General features: G+C 52.6%; 1 protein-coding gene across 1 annotated transcript in view; it reads right to left on the bottom strand.

Annotated features, from left to right (window-relative positions):
• LOC141994713 (hexosaminidase D-like) overlaps nucleotides 1–13,089 on the bottom strand; it is a 30,684-nt gene extending 17,595 nt beyond the window's left edge. The window contains exons 1-5 of the mRNA XM_074965005.1: nucleotides 12,916–13,089; nucleotides 11,132–11,249; nucleotides 3,188–3,351; nucleotides 1,123–1,219; nucleotides 60–297 (exon numbers count right to left, since the gene is read on the bottom strand). Coding sequence (XP_074821106.1) covers nucleotides 60–297; nucleotides 1,123–1,217 — 333 coding nt within the window. The 5' untranslated portion in view covers nucleotides 1,218–1,219; nucleotides 3,188–3,351; nucleotides 11,132–11,249; nucleotides 12,916–13,089. The remainder of the gene's footprint in view (nucleotides 1–59; nucleotides 298–1,122; nucleotides 1,220–3,187; nucleotides 3,352–11,131; nucleotides 11,250–12,915) is intronic.
• Between the last annotated feature and the right edge of the window lie 1,201 nt (nucleotides 13,090–14,290).

Below are 14,290 nucleotides of genomic sequence, written 5' to 3'. Positions count from 1 at the left end.
GACAGGGACAGGGCAGGAGAGAGGGGACAAGTGTCATCCCAGAACCCTCTGCTGCTCACCTGTTCCAAGTAGGACACCTTGGGCGCGGCTCCTTTCAGGTCCAGGTGGACAAGCCTCATCTCCGTGGTGCTGAAGTCCTTGGAGAGCTGCTTTTTGGTGTCTTCCTTTGGACCCATTATCTTCACCGCCGAGAGCTCTAAGGCCTGGTTGTGAGGGTTGGCCTCCTCCTTTTCCTCTCCAGCCTTTCCCCAGAAGTCATTGTCCTTACTGATGTGCTTGTGCAGATCTGGGGTAACACTGCGCGTGCAGAACAGAGCTGCTGGAAACTTTCAGTGTCCTGACGCACCGGCTCCCTTGTGGGCAGCTTCAGCAGAGTGGCCCCAGGCACTGACTTCCCCTCCCAGCCCCCAGGGGCTCTGCCAGGACAGAAGGTGTGGGGGAAAGCCCAACAGCATCTGCTCTGGAGACGGGCAGGGACATCAGCCTCCAGGGCTGTGAGAGCAGCTTCCACCCACTCCTGGAGTCACATAGTTCCCCGTGCCTAAGCCAAAGGGGGTGTGCCCTGCTCCAGCCCCACCGCCCCCAAGAACAGCTGCTGGCCCTGGAGGGTATCTGAGCTGAACAGTCCAACCTACTGCCCTGCGGCTGTGCCCTCCAGCGTGTGCTCTGCAGGAGAGTCCCATAGAGGCCACCTGGGAATGGGTCACAGTCTCCAGTGCCCGCTGTCACCGGCAGACTGGGACGTCCGCTGGGGGCAGAGTGGGAAAGACGCAGCTCTCTGTCACTGGGACCCTCCTCCCCATCTACAGGTCTGTACGCTCTGGGGAGAGCTGTCCCAGCAATGGGAACCCAGGACACTCCAGCACCCAGTGAGAGATGCCGGGGAGCAGCAGTAAGATCCCAGCCCCCACCATTTGGTTACAAATCCAGAGGCGTGTGGCAGGCTCAGCTGGCCATGCCAGTGCAGCGCTCGAGAGAGACGGGGCGAGGGCATACTGATGCTAGCTCAGCTAAGGAGCTGCCTTGGGGCCAGACAGACAGAACTCAGCTCCAAGCACCAGGGGACTGGCCCCAGCACTACCCGGGCTCCGTGGGCAGCCTGGCTGCGGACAAGCGTCTTACCTGTCTCGGAAGATAAATTTGATACCAGCTAAAGCCACGATCAAGAGCACGGTGAGGCGCAGGAGGTTCAGCTTCTGGTTCCGTGGGAAGGCCATGTCTGCAAGGCAAAGGGGGGCGGGAGGCGCTGCAGAGCAGGATGTGGAGCAGGCAGCTGACAAACGCTGATAAAACCTCCACCTGCGGCCAGGACCTGCCTTTCACGCCCGGGGGAGGAGGCAGAGCTCAGGCCACGGAAGCCAACGCACAGCTGTGAAGTGGTGCTGCGAGCGAGCAGGACAGAAGCGTGTCCAGCCGAACAGACCCTAACCACCGACTCACGGGGTTACTCCAGGGGTGGGATGGAAGAGACACCCAGGCACAAGCTATACACACTAGAGAGACACCTTCACAAGGGACCCTGCTGGCTGGCCGGCTCCTGCCTGGCAAGGCTACCTCAGCTGATGCCCAGACATCCCAAGTGTGGTTCTGCTCCACCTGTGCAATGCAGGGGGAAGACAGCCGTATGGTTAGGGCACCGGCCTGGGGCTCAGGAGAGCTGGGTTCCATTCCCAGCTCGGGCGTGTCGGATCACCTCTCCGAGCCTCAGTTCCCACTCTGGAAACTGGGGAGAATAATTCCTCCCATCTCTTGCGCTCAGGCCCATATGACATGAGCTGGGACCTGGGGAGTCACTTCATCCCTCCACACACCATTCCCCTGCTCATCTTTGTGGCTGTTGTCAGCAAACTCTCTGGAGCAGGGACAGTCTCTCACCACGCAGCTGCAGAGCAGCCTGCACAAGGGGGTGGGGACTCCCGGTGCTATTGCAAGGCAAGAAAGTCCAAGCCTTGCCCACAGGAACTCACCAACTGCCGGCAAGACCCTCCCCAGCCTGCCCGGGGGTGGTGGTGGTGTCGGAGCTGGGTCGCCAGCTCCTTCAGGCAGGGACCTGGCTCTGTTCCGAGATAGCACCTGTGTCTTGGCTGCGATACAAAGCAAACATTTGAGGCCAACGTTCCTGGCTGTTACTCAGCAACGGCCCTGAGACACTGTGGAGGAGATGGGTCCCCCCTGAGGGGCAGGCGAGGTCCTATACCATGCGGTCATTAAACTAGTGCTATTGGGGTGCAAAGCAGAGTCCAGGCAAACAGAATGGTACCACCGCTGACCCGAGGGGTCGCAACCTAAATTAGGCAAGGACTTGACCCGAGTGACAAGTGGGTGGGGAAGCAGTGAGATAGCTGCAGATGCTGGGAGTTGAATACTGTTTTTTTTTTTTTTGGGGGGGGGGGGGGGGAGGAGGACGACTCAAGGCAATGTTTCCTACTGGGTAGAGCTCTGGCCTGCTGGATGACCTTGGGCAAGTTACGTCCCAGCCCTGTGCCTCAGTTTCCCTATCTGTACAGCGGGGATAAGGATTTTGGGACGCAGGCTGAGGTCTGTGAAACAAGAGCTAGGTTATGCTCTTATAAGATCATTATTGGGGTGGAGGGAGCAAAGCACCTGCTGCTGGGAGCAGATCAGAGCAGCAGTTTCATTTTGCACCCCTGCTGTCCCCTGCCCGGAGCCGGCCAGCTCCACAGGACACACCAGGGACAGACCACCAGGTTCTCTGGTGCTCCTGGGTTTAATCCAGACACACGGCATTGTTAGAGGAAAGCGTTAGTTAGCAGAAGATTTACTGCAAACCACAGGACCAGGGTGGCCAACCTGGGGCTCTGGCGCCACACGCGGCTCTTCAGAAGTTAATCTGCGGCTCCTTGTACAGGCCCCGACTCCAGGGCTGGGGCTACAGGCGCCAACTTTCCAATGTGCCGGGGAGTGCTCACTGCTCAACCCCTGGCTCTGCCACAGGCCCTGCCCCCACTCCACCCCTTCCCGCCCCCACCCCTGAGCCTGCCATGCCTTCGCTCCTCCCCTCCCCCCAGAGCCTCCTGCACACCACGAAACAGCTGACTGGGAGGCGTGGGGAGCTAATGGGGGGCTGCTGACGTATTACTGGGGCTCTTTGGCAATGTACATTGGTAAATTCTGGCTCCTTCTCAGGGTCAGGTTGGCCACCCTTGCACAAGGTGATGGATTTTACCTGGACAACACAGGTGGCAACTGGCAGGAAAAGCTGTGTCTGAGCTTGGGGGAGGCCAACAGCGCCAGGGCAGGTTTAAAAAGCAGCCATCCTGGCGTGGGGAGCACACTTCATTGGATTAACCTGTCCAGGGACCGAGGGAGCCAGCATGAGGGAGAACGTCCCTGCACCGGGGAAAGAGAGGCCAGTTAGAAAACACAAGCAAAGGTTCTCAGACACATGAGAAGCTTGAACAGTGCCAAACGAGGCTGGGACCGGAGACAGGGAGAGGTGTGCAAAGAAGTTTAGCTCCAGCCACAGAGGAGGAAACAGGAGGACCATAAAACAGAAGCAAAGAGCAGACCACCTGCCTTCACTGGCACATCTGTTATTTCAGACCCCTCACCCCAGCTCAGATTTCCCCCTTTTACAAGCTAAGGGACCAACTGTGCAGTCCCGTACTCATGGAGCAGCCCTAATGATTTCGCCCTGACCAATCGCCTGAGGAAGGCTTCACCGGATCAGGCCAGAAATAATCCCACTTGTGTTAATCTCTCCTTGTACGGGAGCTTGCTCATCGTACTTGGCAGTGTTTCATAAATCCCTTATCCTGCCTTGCTTCCAGGCAGGCTGTGCTGTTCTGCTAGCCCCAGAAACAGACCAGACAGACGGCTTTTGCTCTCATGGTGGCCCAGTGCGGCTCTGTGGCTACGTTTCTTTAGGCAGAGGGTGTGTCAATTCTTTCTGCTTTGTTAAAGCTTGTCGCCAATATGCAACCAACCTTTGAGCAGGTACCGCGTGTATTGTGCCACTTCTAGGTGTAGTGCCCAGAACTGGCTTTCTGAATTGCTGAAGCCAAGAGTTAGGCATTCTCTCTGCATGGCTGAGGTCATGCCCCGTACAAGGAAGGAGCACCTCTTCACTGCAGCTAGATGCTGCTGTGGATTAGCACTGTGCAGACAGGGATTTGTAACACATATAACACACGCTGAGAGAAACGGCTCTCTGCTCTAGGTCTGTGTGCGCGACACGATGGGGCACACAGCGTAAAACCCAGACGGGGATTCAGAGAAAACGGCCCCTCACTGTGTATTTCTTTCTAGGTGTGTGACAAGAGATGAGCTACAAGATGTACCAGGAACCCGCAGGATGCTCAGCTCAATAAACCCAAGTCTGTGGTGAAACAGTTAGGGCTGCTACACACAATGTGCCCAGCACAGACACACAACTGCACTGGGTTTCACACTGGGGGGCGTGCTCCCCTAGGGAGCAATGAGGTTATCAGGGGGCGCAGGATGGAATGCGGGCTGGCCACCGTGCAGGGACGCCTCCCCCGAGTCCACCCTCAGGTCAGAGTGCACCTGGCGTGGGCACCCAACACCCTGCCCTCCGCTGGAGAACCTGGAACCACTCCACGTAGGCCTACGGCCTAACAGGAAACACACCTCCCTGACTCAGCCTCTGCTTGGAGGATGTTTAAACAAGCTGGCCCAGCCCTGGAACTGAGTACACAGTCCTGGCATCACACCACTGAGCCACGCCAGCCATGCGCTGCTGAGGCCTCCCAGCCTGTACCCCCAACACCGACTCCAGGGCCGTGTTATAAAATACGCTCCGCAGCAACTAGGGCGGGCAAGTGCATTTGCACCTGCACATCCCCCAAATTTATACCACTGCCTGGACAAGGGGCCAGATTCTCAAAGGTATTTAGGCTCCTACAGATGCAGCTAGCGCCCTACTGGGATTTTCAAAAACATCTACTTGCATCTTTAGGGGCCTAAATACCTTTGAGAATCTGGCCGATAGAGAACAGACAGGAGAGTGATCAGAAACACTTCCTTGGTTTAATCAGTCAGTTTAAAATGCAAAAGCAGTTTTCAAGAAGCCTTTTTCTTATGTATGCAGCTCATTTAAGGAAGTTTCATTTAACTAATAAAGACTATTTCAAAATGCTGTTGTTTTATATTTGTAATTTAAATTCTGGTTACCATCCTAAGGCATCTTAACATAAATCCCAAATAAAAACAAACACCCCAATCCAGTAAAATAAGAAATGCATCATTTGTCATTTTCTAACACACTAAAAAAACAACACACAAAACACAGAAGTTAAAAATCTGAATAAGTGTACGCTGAGCTATAGAATAGCGTAAATGATTGTGTACAGACAGTGCCGTGGATTTCAACCTGGGGTCTGCCAATCCCTGAGGCTCCACAGACTCTGCCTAAGGTTTCTAAAGAAGTCTATGCCGCCATTTTTGAAATTTTCACCACAAATGGGGGGGGGGAAAAAAAAAAAAGAGGTTGAAAACCACTGAGTGTATCTGCCTAGTTAGCAAAAAGAACCACTTTTAGTGTACGGTTTCAGAGTAACAGCCGTGTTAGTCTGTATTCGCAAAAAGAAAAGGAGGACTTGTAGCAACTTAGAGACTAACCAATTTATTTGAGCATAAGCATCCGATGAAGTGAGCTGTAGCTCACGAAAGCTTATGCTCAAATAAAATTGGTTAGTCTCTAAGGTGCCACAAGTACTCCTTTTCTTTTCACTTTTAGTGTGAAGACTATATTTGGTTGCAAGTCAATGTTTTAATTGTTATACCAATCACTAAGAATTAATTTTTCTTTAGGAATAACTAAAGTACAAATGCAAAACAAGATTAAATTCAATTATTTAAAAAAAAATAAAAATCAAGGTTTCTGGCTCACTAATTTCAGTCATGATTAAAGTCAGTGACTGAAATCATGACTGAAATTAGTGAGCCAGAAACAAGCCCCACAACAATCCCAAGATCCTTCTCAAAATTGTTCTCTTCAGTCTTAAAAATCCTCCTGGACTTGCCCCAATCCCACCCCACTCATGAAACAGCAGTCTCTCGGCTGCTCCTCATGTAACCATACTGCTCTTGGTAGGAGAGCCTTCTCCAGTCCAACTCCTGACCTTCTCTTCTTTTCTTCCCCATTTCTGTCTGGGTTCTTGTACAGCAGCCATTGCTACAGCATGCGAGCACTTACCAAAATTCAGTATAACTGGATGTGCTCACTCCTTTTCTCCAGTCACAAGGAAACAGAAGTGAGCTGTAGCTCATGAAAGCTTATGCTCAAATAAATTGGTTAGTCTCTAAGGTGCCACAAGTCCTCCTTTTCTTTTTGCGAATACAGACTAACACGGCTGCTACTCTGAAACCAGGCTTCTCTTTGTTATTCATCTCTCTTTTTCCTCCTCTCCCTCTATGAGCTGTTCTTTAACTTAGGGCCTTACCTGCAGAGATGCAAATCACTTGCCTGCAACCCTCCTCAAAAAAAAAACAAACAAAAAACAAAAACCCCCAAAGGGAGATGGACACTCAGCGTGGGGCCCTTAGAGCTATTTCACCCTACAGCACTTGGAGATACAGGCTGCAGGAGCCACAGGAGAAACTGGAACTGGGTTGTGCTAGGTTACGTCAACAGCAGTCTTGTCAATAAGGGAGGACACGGTAAAAGCCTTTGTAGCCATTATTGCCTCAGCTGCCCAAATCCCTTCCCTTCTCAGATCAGAGACGTGGCAAAGAAAACAGCCCAGCTGAGTGAAGAAAGAAATCTAGGTGACAAACGGCTGGGCTGGGTCTACAGTAGGATGGTGAGGAGCCGTGGAGCTACTCCCGATGAAGTGGCTGTAGGGCCAACACAACTCATGTGTTTTTATCCCCACTACTTAATAGAACTTAGTAGTTCTAGTGCCTAGAAGCCCCGGAGGGGGATCAGGGCCCCATTGTGCTAGGGGCTCTCCATTTACGGTGAGACAGTCCCTGCCCCAAAGAACTCAAAGATCCAACAGATCAGACAAACGGGGTGGGGGGGGGGGGGAGGGAAATAGAACCACGGAGAGCGTCACGGGGCTGGGAGCAAGCTGCTCAGTACATCAGGCCAAATCCTGCCATCCTCACGCAGGCAAAGTTCCCGTTCAGCTCAGCAGGATGAAGGGCTGCAGGTCCAGTCACACACAGACCAACATTCAGAGGCACTGAGCAACAGGAGCTATGGTTCCTCAGCACAGCACGATTAGCCTGCAGCTCATTCACCCCCTAATGCCATCCGTCCTGATCCACGAGTGCCACCACACTGCTGGGCCTGGCACAGACACGGTCCTAGACAACATGCTCACCACTTAGGCTTTTACACTGTGCTCGTCACCACAGTACACAGGTGCCCATTAACAGCCTAGTCACTAGCCTCAAGCTGTCCTGAGACAAGAGATTTATTGGCAGATGCTCTCCAGTTCTTGGAACAGCGACTCTCTCTGGGCGGGAAGGGCAGTGATGCCAAAGAACCCCGATGGGTACCACTTTCCTCTCATGCAGCCACCTGCTCTTGGGGATACTGTGCTTTCCTGCAGCACTAGCAAGGAGACAAGCAGCTAAGAGATAAGAAAGAGATTAGAGCACCCGGCTGGCTGAGGACATAGCTATTCCCGGGCGCCCCCGGAGAGTTACCGAGTTAACTGGCTCTTTGGGGAGCTAGTCGGCACAGCTACAGTCTGCAGAACCAAGAGAGCTCCATCGAGAGGAGGGGAGGCAGGTTGGAAGGAGGAGAGAGAGATTCTTCCTGGATTGATTTCCCTGGCACAAGGGTGGAGCTTAATCCGTCTCCAGTACCTCTCAGCAGGAAGGTCTTTCACAATCTGTACAGACAGCCCGGACCAGGATTTCAGTGGAAACCACCCTGCAGAAGCCACCGAGAGGAGGCATTTGCCTTGGAAAGGTCCTGAGGTCTGTTAAGCGTTGACGCTTCTGTTAGCCATCAAAGCAAGTGCTGTGCTAATGGCAACAGGAATAGTGATTGCTAGGTCCACATCCTGCAGTGGGAACAATGGGCCTGGGGCTAGATGTTGTGGCTGAGCTAAAAATATTGCCCTAAGAAAGTTAAAAAAGAAACCAAGACTTCTTTGCTGAAGTCTGTCACCATTCCTATTCCGAGGAGCTCGTTTTGTCCTGTTGCTGTTTCCACGTGATAATAGTGCTCAGCCGGTAGCGTTGGCCTAGGCACACGGGAAGCACGCGTAATTCTGAAGGCTCACAGCATGGAAGATGGTTCTAGCCAGCGTGCTTTATTTCTTAAAGAAGCAAAAACTTAAAAATCATCCACGTATCCATAGCTACTGACTGTACCTGCCGTTATTATGAGCACCTCTAAACAGGACTCACAAAAAGAAAGTGAAGAAAATATTGTTATCGATTCTTGTCCATTTGTTTACTTTGTGCAGCAGGCAGCCCTGTGCCTATACGCAGCCCTCTGCTCTGCTGGCAGTGCATGCCCCTCCAAGTCCTGCCAGTGTTCATCAGGAACACTGGAAGTGAAAGTGAATGGGCAGCAAGCAGAAAACAGCAGCGTGCATAGAGACTCTGGGAAGAGGGATGGACCTCACCACGTTTGGTCATGTTACCAATACAGACTAACACGGCTGCTACTCTGAAACTAAAAATACTGGTGATTAAAACATAGCTTTAAGCATAAGTAGTTAACACATAGTTCAAGGGACCATTCAAGATGAAGTGGCCCATTAACATCCCTCCAGTGAGATCTGAGGAAGAGCTCTGTGTAATCTCAAAATCTCGTCTCTCAGAGTAGCAGCCGTGTTAGTCTGTATTCGCAAAAGGAAAAGGAGTACTTGTGGCACCTTAGAGACTAACCAATTTATTTGAGCATAAGCTTTTGTGAGCTGCAGCTCACTTCATCGGAGCTGTAGCTCACGAAAGCTTATGCTCAAATAAATTGGTTAGTCTCTAAGGTGCCATAAGTCCTCCTTTTCTTTTTGTTTCTCAGACTTCACCAACAGAAGCTGGCCCAGTAAAAGATATCATCTCACCTATCTTGTCTCTCAGATACCAAGTACGTTAGCAGGAAGTCTAGGGCCCTGATCTAAAACAGATATAATTAGACATCAAGGCTCTTCATCTGATCAAGTCCTCAACCAGACATTAGGAATTTCTCCAGGGATCTCTGGTCACAGTGTTTTTCTGCAAGCTACACAAACTCCCTTGTGAGAAGCCAGGTTGGTTACAATTAAAAAAAAAAAGAAAAGCAAATACAAAGTTAAGTTAATTCCTCTCATAGCCATGCACCCACTGCTCTTATTTAATGTGTCTCTTATGGTGGTGCCAAGAGGCCCCAACCGAGATTGGGTCTCTGCTAGGCACTGCACATACACATAGTGAGAGTCCCTTCCCCACACAGCTTACAGCAGAGACAAGATGAGGGTGGGAGGCGAAAGAAGCAGAGAAAGAGGAAGTGATTCACCCAGGGGACACAGCAGATGAGTGGCAGAGGAGGGACTAGACCGTGCTGTGAAGCTCAGAACCAGCGCCCCATCCCCTAGAGACCACCCTACCCCTCAGGCCTCTTCGTTTTCCTCCACAGTCAAGACTACTACCAGGAAGGATTCTTGTGTTGTGTAAAGAACGTGCACTGCCGGTGGTAATTCATGCTCAGACCACAAACAGAATCGTACCACATGAAAACACATCAAGTGAAAATAAAAGAAATGCCCAAAAAACTAAAATGGGAAATGAACTAACACAGACAGGGTGCAGAGCATTCTGAAGCACCGAGAAACAGACTTCACCTGACTTCAGAAAGTCCATAAATATGTACCATGCTAGTCACACCGTCATGGGACCACCATGCCTCACCAGAATAACTATAAATATTTAGACAGGTGCTATCAGATCATTGAGATTTGGCTTTCATTTTATTTGGTTTTAAATTTTGTTTTTAATTTTACTGAAAAATAATTTGCTTGGATTTGAACTTTCATCTCCATCTGCAGCCATGCCATGGTAGATAGACAGTAGGGTAATGGGGCCATATAAGTACCTAAGTTAGCGTGAGCAATGGAGACTCTCAAAACAGATCACCTTGTTTGTTTTCATTTTGCTTTTCAGTCAGCTTGGACAGAGAGCTTAAATGGTAACACGCATCTTTGCAACTGCACCCCAGTTCCCACACCAAGCACGAGGACAGAGAATCAGACCTTTAAACCCCCCAGTACCTGGTCTGGATGCTTAACTTGAATTAAAAAGACAAGCGGTATGCATCCGATGAAGTGAGCTGTAGCTCACGAAAGCTTATGCTCAAATAAATTGGTTAGTCTCTAAGGTGCCACAAGTCCTCCTTTTCTTTTTGCGAATACAGACTAACACGGCTGTTACTCTGAAACCAGAAATACTTCACCCATCTTTAGCACCTTCCAAATGGGACCAGGGAAGTGCTTTATATACATTAAAAGGGCACTGGCAACTTAAATGTGGCCCAGCATTTCAACAGCCTTCTCTGTCCAATAGAAACGTTTCCACAATTTTAAAACATTCCACTGAAAACGGCTATTTACAATCACTCGGCCACATGCAACCGAACCCTATGTTTATTAAAGGGACATGGTCTGCTCACAGAAGTACTTTTAGGAGAGTACTAGGCATACTATTGAAGCCAAGTCCTCAGAGTTCAAGAGCAAGCCCCAGGGCCTCTGAAGACAGAAGGTCAGACTAGCTTTAAGGTTCCCCCTTCTCAAATTTGAGAGCTAAATTCTAAAACAGCCTACAAAGTACACAGCACTTCCAGCCACTCCAGTTTTACACATTAGTTTAAATGTTGTTCTTTGGAAACAATACAACAAAGCTGCAGGATAGAGATGGCGAGAGTTTAAAATGTAGAAAATTAATTACACCCAAGAAAATAATAAACTGAGCTTCTAATTTTGTTTTTGTACAAGTGTCTAGGCATAGCAAGCTGTGCTCTGGACAAATACCATGGCTTTACACATAGCTAGATACATGGCTTGCTATCCAGCCTGGGGTAATTGTCTGAGATGGCAGTAAATGATGCATTAATCCTCCCTCCCCAATTCAAACCCCCCCACTGCTGCAAACAGAAAAGAGTTTGTTTTATAATTTCCTTTTGGGGAGCTGGGATTTATGTACAACGACCTACCTTTCTAGGTCAGATGAGAGAAACCCTAAAAAACGCAGTGGAGTGGGACAAGGGCTGGCTGGATCATCAGTGTTCTGGCCCTGCCACCCAGGATTTGGTGTAGCCAGAGGAGGGTGCCCTGCACAGAAGAAAAGCAGCAGGAGACAGATGGATTTGAAAATGCAGCTTCTCCAGAAAGCACTCTGGACTCAGAGAATGACCATTTTATTCTTGTGAATTCTGCTGCCTCATACAGCAGCACATCCATTTGAGAGGTCTGTCTGCAGTTCCATTTTAAATAAATTCTTCAGCCATTACTGGCATATACAATTCTTCTCCCGCAAGTGTGAGACTATGTGAAACCACACATCCCCACACCCACAGCCCCATAGAGTCTAATAAATGTCAACTTAGCAGAGGCAGACAGTACAGGCCCAGAGGGGCCCCCGTCCCTGCAATGAACTGCAACCTAGCCAAAGTGGTTTTGCACTCAGCTGGAAGCAGCCTCACAAGGTCAGGGTACACTGGCACCAGAATTGAGTTTAATAATTAAAAGACCTGACAGAGCTCCCTTCTGCCGGCTTGCACCTCCATAATTTGGCAATGGGGACAAACCCTCCATCAGCAGAGGCAGACACCAGCAGCCCAGCCCTGGGAGGAGATCAGGCATGGGGGGATGCTAGGTGCCGGGTTTGATCAGTTATAGAATATTCTTGTGCTAGGTGCTCAGACGCCATGGTGATGGTGGCAGGATGAAGATACAGACAGATCATTATCAGCCTCTGTCTGATGTGCTGATTTTAACAGTGGCTGGTTAACAGGATGGTGAAAGCCAGACAAATAAAATACCCTTGTATTGTTCAATAAGCCACAGGCACCATCCCCTGGCGTCCGCAGGGTTCAAGTTGCACATTGATCAATCTGACTCTCTGGAACACCCAGGCCCCCAAGGCTGAGGCAGAAAAGCCCTAAACCTGGCCCATTCCCTGCCAGCGCAGGACAGCGCCCTATGGAACAACACCTGCAAGAGCAGAGAAACCTACTGCTCTTACAGGGGCAAGGGGAAGAGATTGGGGGTGTCTAGGCATGGTTGTCTCACTTTCTGATCTCTCTGGAACCAGCAGCAGCGTCTTGCAGCTCCCCCCACCCCACCCCACCCCACCCCTGGGGCCAAGGCACTTTCTGGAGACTTGTACAGACCTCCTAGCAACCCCTCCCCCAACGGATGCCCATGCTCCTTCTTACCAGCCCCAACACTCCCAAATTATGCCAGTGCCCCTGCCTGGTACCCCCATGCCCCTCTGCCCAGTGTCCCCCTGCCCACTACTCTCTCTTCCCCCCAGTACCCCCTGCCCAGTACTCAGTGTCCCATTACTCCCCCCAGTGCCCCATCCCTCCCTGGTGTCCCCCTGCCCAGTACCCCCCCAGTGCCCCATCCCCTTGCCTAGTGCCCCCTACCAAGTACCCCATCCCTCTGCACAGTGCACCACCTCCCCAGTGCCCCCCCATCCCCCCAGTGACCTCTGCCCATTGTCCCATCTCCTCCCCCGGACCCTTGCCCCCCTGCCTGGTACCCCCCAGTGCCCCACCCCTCTGCCCCCTGGCCCCATCTCCCCAGTAGCCCCATCCCCCTACCCCATCTCCCCTCCAGGTCCTTGCCCAGTACCCCCCAGGGCCCCATCCCCCCAGTGCCCCATCCCTCTGCCCCCCATTGCCCCATCTCCCCTCCTGGCCCTTGCCCGGTACCCCCCCGGGCCCGCCAGGCGGTCGGCGCCGGGTCCTGCCCTCATGCAACCCGCCCCTACCGTGCTGGTGCAGGGGGCGGCCCGGCCGGGGGGAGCTGCGGGCTCAGCGCCTGGCTAGAGCCGCAGCAAAGCCCTGCCCGGAGCTGGTGCAGGAAACGAGCGGGGCTCTCAGCCCAGGCTCCGGCATCAGCCTGCAGCGGAGCCTCCCCCGTGCCGACTCGGCTCAGCCCAGCCCAGCCCAGTCCCCTTCCGCTCCGCTCTTAAAGGGGCACGGACCCAGCCCGGCTGCTGCGGGCCGCCCCGCAGATCGGCCCGGCATGCAGACGCAGGGGGTGGTGCCTATGGGGGTAGCGGGGTGCATGTAGGGGGTGGTGCCTATGGGGTAGCGGGGTACATGCAGGGGGTGGTGCATACGGGGGTAGTGAGGTGCATGCAGGGGGTGGTGCATATGGGGATAGCGGGGTGCATGCAGGGGGTGGTGCATACGGGGGTGGTGAGGTGCATGCAGGGGGTGGTGCATATGGGGGTAGCAGGGTGAATGCAGGGGGTGGTGCATATGGGGGTAGCGGGGTGCATGCAGGCGGTGGTGCATATGGGGGTAGTGGGGTGCATGCAGGGGGTGGTGCATACGGGGGTAGCGGGGTGCATGCAGGCGGTGGTGCATATGGGGGTAGTGGGGTGCATGCAGGGGGTGGTGCATATGGGAGTATTGAGGTGCATGCAGGGGGTGGAGCACATGGAAGTATCGGGGCATGCAGGGGGTGGTGCATATGGGGGTAGCGGGGTGCATGCAGGCGGTGGTGCATATGGGGGTAGCGGGGTGCATGCAGGGGGTGGTGCATACGGGGGTAGTGGGGTGCATGCAGGCGGTGGTGCATATGGGAGTATCGAGGTGCATGCAGGGGGTGGAGCACATGGAAGTATCGGGGCATGCAGGGGGTGGTGCATATGGGGGTAGCGGGGTGCATGCAGGGGGTGGTGCATATGGGGTAGCGGGGTGAATGCAGGGGGTGGTGCATATGGGGTAGTGGGGTGCATGCAGGGGGTGGTGCATATGGGAGTATCGAGGTGCATGCAGGGGGTGGAGCACATGGAAGTATCGGGGCATGCAGGGGGTGGTGCATATAGAGGTATCAGGGGGTATGCAGGGGGGCACCCAGGAGCATCATAGGGTTGTGGGGCACCCGGGTACCTGCAGGGCACTGGAAATAGATGGGGATGGGGAGGGGATCAGGTGAATGCAGACAGGGTGGGTTACATGGGGTATTCAGGAGGGTAGGTATATGGGAGTATCATGGTGCATGGGGGGGGGGATGGAGGAATTGGGGTGCATGCAGAGGGCTTTGAGGCATGAGTGCCTCCAGCACTGTGGCACACTGGTGCAGGTGGGGCCCTGCAGGGCTCTGTTTAATGTGCCCAGCACTGAGTTCCCATT

The sequence above is a fragment of the Natator depressus genome, chromosome 10, assembly GCF_965152275.1.
Source record: "Natator depressus isolate rNatDep1 chromosome 10, rNatDep2.hap1, whole genome shotgun sequence".
In the NCBI taxonomy this organism is placed as follows: domain Eukaryota; kingdom Metazoa; phylum Chordata; order Testudines; family Cheloniidae; genus Natator; species Natator depressus.
The sequence above is the reverse complement of the archived record's forward strand: the minus strand, read 5'-3'. Positions and strand labels throughout refer to the sequence as shown.